Source organism: Diabrotica virgifera, chromosome 5 (assembly GCF_917563875.1).
Source record: "Diabrotica virgifera virgifera chromosome 5, PGI_DIABVI_V3a".
NCBI classification, from domain to species: domain Eukaryota; kingdom Metazoa; phylum Arthropoda; class Insecta; order Coleoptera; family Chrysomelidae; genus Diabrotica; species Diabrotica virgifera.
In genome coordinates this window covers 121,181,104-121,185,697 of record NC_065447.1, presented here as the reverse complement: position 1 = coordinate 121,185,697, position 4,594 = coordinate 121,181,104, and the positions used below count along the sequence as shown (strand labels likewise).

The 4,594-nt window shown below is 32.9% G+C and overlaps 1 protein-coding gene across 1 annotated transcript; it reads left to right on the top strand.

Moving 5' to 3' along the window:
- The first annotated feature begins 1,677 nt into the window (after positions 1–1,677).
- On the top strand, positions 1,678–3,231 carry LOC126885456 (matrix metalloproteinase-18-like). Its single transcript, XM_050652027.1, has one exon. It carries the CDS (start codon positions 1,678–1,680, stop codon positions 3,229–3,231), a length of 1,554 nt encoding a protein of 517 aa, XP_050507984.1.
- The last annotated feature ends 1,363 nt before the right edge of the window (positions 3,232–4,594 follow it).

Genomic DNA, 4,594 nt, shown 5'->3' with positions numbered 1-4,594 from the left:
TGACCTGTAAAAATGTAGTTTAATAACAACTTATTTACGTCAGAGTTGACCTTTTTGACCTGTAAAAATGTAGTTTGATAACAACTTATTTATGTCAGAGTTGACCTTCTTGATCTGTAAAAATGCAGTTTAAAATATTTCTATAAAAATAATTCTAAGTCTTTGATTATTCATTTCATACAAATTATATAATATTTTCATAAAATATACTAGGATTTGATATTGATTTTACATTTCTTCTTTAAGTCCATTGTGAACGTTGGCTATTAATTTGGAAATTCTGATGTTGCTTACATACGGCACTTCTGAATAGTTCGACCAAACGTAAACATTCGCATTGCGCAATGCGCCTCCATGTGCATCCAAACCACTTCCACAGATTTTGGACCCACGAATGTCTTCTTCTGACCAACCCTTGCGTACTGTCTATTTTGCCTCTGATAATAAATTGTGTTCACGATTTCTTTCCCTTTTCCAATTATATGGATTAGCTCCACGTTGGCTACATGTTCGGTCTAGTATATACGAAGAATGCGTCGGTACACCCACATTTCAAATGCAACTTCTTTTTCTTCTTCTTCGTGAGCTTCTAGACCTTTCTAATGGTATATTGTACGGAGCACTTGGTGCAAAATTGAGCGAATTAGGATTTGCTAGAGATCAAACTGCGATAAGCGATCTTTCTATGCCAATGGTTTTGTTTTAGTGTCAATAACAATAAATAAGCGTTTGCAGTTCGACCAAGCTACCGCAACGGCCTTTATGGTACTGTATCATATATCTTTTGAACGGATAAGCGGAAATCGATGTATGACCCATCAAATTAAAGGATTTTGAATGATGAATTACGCTGTGATGTCTGTTTTAACAAAATGCCACGTATAATGCCTTTTTGGTATCCTATAAATAAGTTTTATATCGATATAATATGTATTAGTACAAGAGTATTGAGAATTTGACGTTGGTTCGTTTTATGATGTTTTTGGTCATAAGTAATGATCGTATCGCACTTGGTCAGTGATTTTCGTAATATGCATGAAAATACCTTTCTAATGGTATATTGTATGGAGCACTTGGTGCAAAATTGAGCGAATTAGGATTTGCTAGAGATCAAACTGCGATAAGCGATCTTTCTATGCCAATGGTTTTGTTTTAGTGTCAATAACAATAAATAAGCGTTTGCAGTTCGACCAAGCTACCGCAACGGCCTTTATGGTACTGTACCATATATCTTTTGAACGGATAAGCGGAAATCGATGTATGACCCATCAAATTAAAGGATTTTGAATGATGAATTACGCTGTGATGTCTGTTTTAACAAAATGTTCTGTATAAGGCTTCTGTGAGTTTATTATTAGTATTAATTGTCGAATCTTGTCATGTGACACCACAGATTAAATTATTTTGAATGATAAAGTACGTTGTGGTGTCTGTTTTACCAAAATGTTACGTATAAGGCCTCTTTGAAATCCTACCACTTAATATTAGCATTAATTGTCGAATCTTATCATATGACACCTTAAATTAAAGGATTTTGAATGATGAATTATGATGTGATGTTTGGTTTAAGAAAATACCACGTAAGGCCTCTTTGGCATTCTATCATACGTGTTATTTGATTATATAAATTGATGCTTATACAATTATGGATCAGTCTATTTTTGAATATAAACAAGGATGGAGGTGTTTTTAATATGTGTTCTACTTCTGCGTTTCATAGCAGCAACAGACGCCTTTTCCGAAGACGATGCTATGACGTTTCTTCAACGATATGGATATATAGATAACAATTCTATAGCAGATTTCAATACAACGCTCCTACATTTCCAAGAACAATATAATTTATATGTGGATGGTACACTAAACGATGAAACCATAGCATTAATGCAAAAACCTCGATGTCAAACTGGCGAAAATGATTACTCTCTTAAGGGAAAATGGTATAAACATAATCTAAGATGGTATTTTCCTCAGGCGAATCATGTGAAAGATATAATTCAATTAGTTGAACGAGCCTTTAAAATGTGGGAAGATGCTTCAAATTTGCATTTTACTAGAGTGACTGTTCCTGTTCCGAAACCAGATATCACTATAACAGCAGTTAAAAGAAAACATTATTTTCGCTCCAACTGTATGGGGAACCAAAAGTGTGGAATTCAGTTTGATGGTCCTGGTGGAAAATTAGCACATTCTTATTTTCCCATCGATAATGATACTTGCGTAGAAATACATTTAGACTTGGATGAAAAATGGAGTTATAATTTGAATGATACAGATTATGATTTCACCAATCTCTTTATGGTTATTCTTCATGAAATCGGTCACAGTTTAGGATTATTACACAGTAACGATGAGTCAGCTATAATGTATCCATGGTACCCTAATAAAGTACGAAATATAAGTCAAGATGATATTAGTGGCTTAGAGGCTTTATACGGACGCAAAAGTACAGATGCATATATCCCTACACAAACTAGTGCACCAACACGGTCAACGTCGCATATATCGAGGGTGCATACTACAAGATCCCGTCCTAGACCAAACGAGATTATTCCTCAACAATCAACGAAAGCTACACCACATTTTTGTGCTATTGAATATCCCAATATTCTCTTTCTAGCATATGATCCTCAGTTTAAAAACCATCATATGTATATAATACATGAAGGATTTGTGTGGAAGAATGATCTAAATGGACACATGGTACCAAATAATCCAGAGCATTTGAGTACTTATTTGCCTAAACAAATAAGAAATATCTCGCATGTGTTTCAGAATATAGCTGGGAACTTAATTGTCGCATCAAATAACACTATATACTCTGTATCATTTCCCAGCATAACTATTTCAAGAGATATACCTCTGTTTGTATTACCACCCCATGCTGAGATAAATGTGGTATTTCAGACTCACACCGGAAAAACATATATATGGTATGACAATACATCATTCATCGAATATGACGATCTAATAGACCTAGTCATTAGCAGAGGCCTTATAAAGGACATATTTCCTGGAGTACCGACCACCGTTAAATCAGTGTTTAAATACACAGACGGTCATTTATACTTTCTAGATGGCAGCACTTATTACAAATATAATGAGTTTACAAAGAAAATTATCGAAATTGGCAGATTTAATTGGAATTTATTCGGGATTCCTTGTCCAGATGATGGCTTAGTTACACAGTTGAAATATTTACTGAATAAAGTTGGCTCTTCTTATAAATAACTTCGTAATATATTATATGAAATAATAAACTTGTTATCCTCATTTTATTATATCCCTTATTTCTATTGTACGATATCTAATATGGGATTAATAACTGTGACAGTTTCATATGTACGATCTTGAAATCGCATTTGATTTAGAAATTCAATATGTTCTTTGTAAAGAGCAGGTGTATAATTGAAGGGAAATCCATGAATTGTCATTGTACGCTACACCATCCATTATTTTAAAGTACATTAAGGTTCATTTAGCGTGAAAGAAATAAAACATGGTATATATTTTATATAAATTTATTATGGATATCTAAACATTACATTATAATTCATTAATCCATGATTAATACATTTACATTTTAAAAAAAGCCGTTCAGATTCATCGTTGGAGCAAAATATTGTGAATTCATTATTTTTCTTTATGTGATGTATAAGTTTGCATGCATATCCTCTTCTCCGATGGTTAGGTAAAGTGTATACGTAATCTAATACCCTTGGTACATCGTGTTTTCCGAGTGGATCAAAGTCACGTTTTGATAATAGTACAAATGATGCTGGTACTCCGCTGACGTAAAGGATATAGCAAGTAACTTTTGTGTTTGTCATCCATTGATCAATAAGTATGTCATTTACATTTAACTGCTTAATTTTTCTGAATGCGCTTGGACCTCTGAACAACTCAATTTTTTCCATCTTACTTCATCGAATGATTGATTGATACTGATTTTTGCTTTATTAGAATTAGCTATAATCAAACAATTAAAAACCAATGTATAAATATCTATAACTTGATCTTTTTGACCTGTAGTTTGATAACAACTTATTTACGAGTTGACCTTTTGACCTTTACAGTTTTCACTTATTGACGTCAATTTCCCCGATTTAGTTTTAAGTCTTCGATAGCCTGTCATAAAACAGGAGTCGGAAAAATATCTAGTTTTAAGATTAGATAACCTAGAGTTATCGAACAAATTTACCCTCAATAATTCATTTTGAATACTACAGAACATAGTACCGAATGAATTAACACCAAAGTATCGATGTTTTAACATTAATTAGAATACGTAAAAGATGTCAAACAGATCAATAAAAAGATGTCTACTAAACCAAGTTACATAATAATGAGCTTATCTTAGTACGTAAGTTACGTATATTGCTATTATTAAACATATTATCATATAATGTACAATAATTCATTCCTACTAACCATCATCCTTACTAACATGGCGGTCGATGTAGTCGTACCTTCACGTTGGTGACTGCTGTTAAGAACATATTTTTGTTTTTTCAACAAATTTATGTTCGACCGAATTGACTACCTTTCATTCATTGCATGCTTACATCATTTTTATACATCGCTTTACACACAT

What these genes read in the sequence shown, in the direction of transcription:
- LOC126885456 (XM_050652027.1), top strand. Translation starts at nt 1,678, where the DNA reads ATGGAGGTGTTTTTAATATGTGTTCTACTTCTGCGTTTCATAGCAGCA.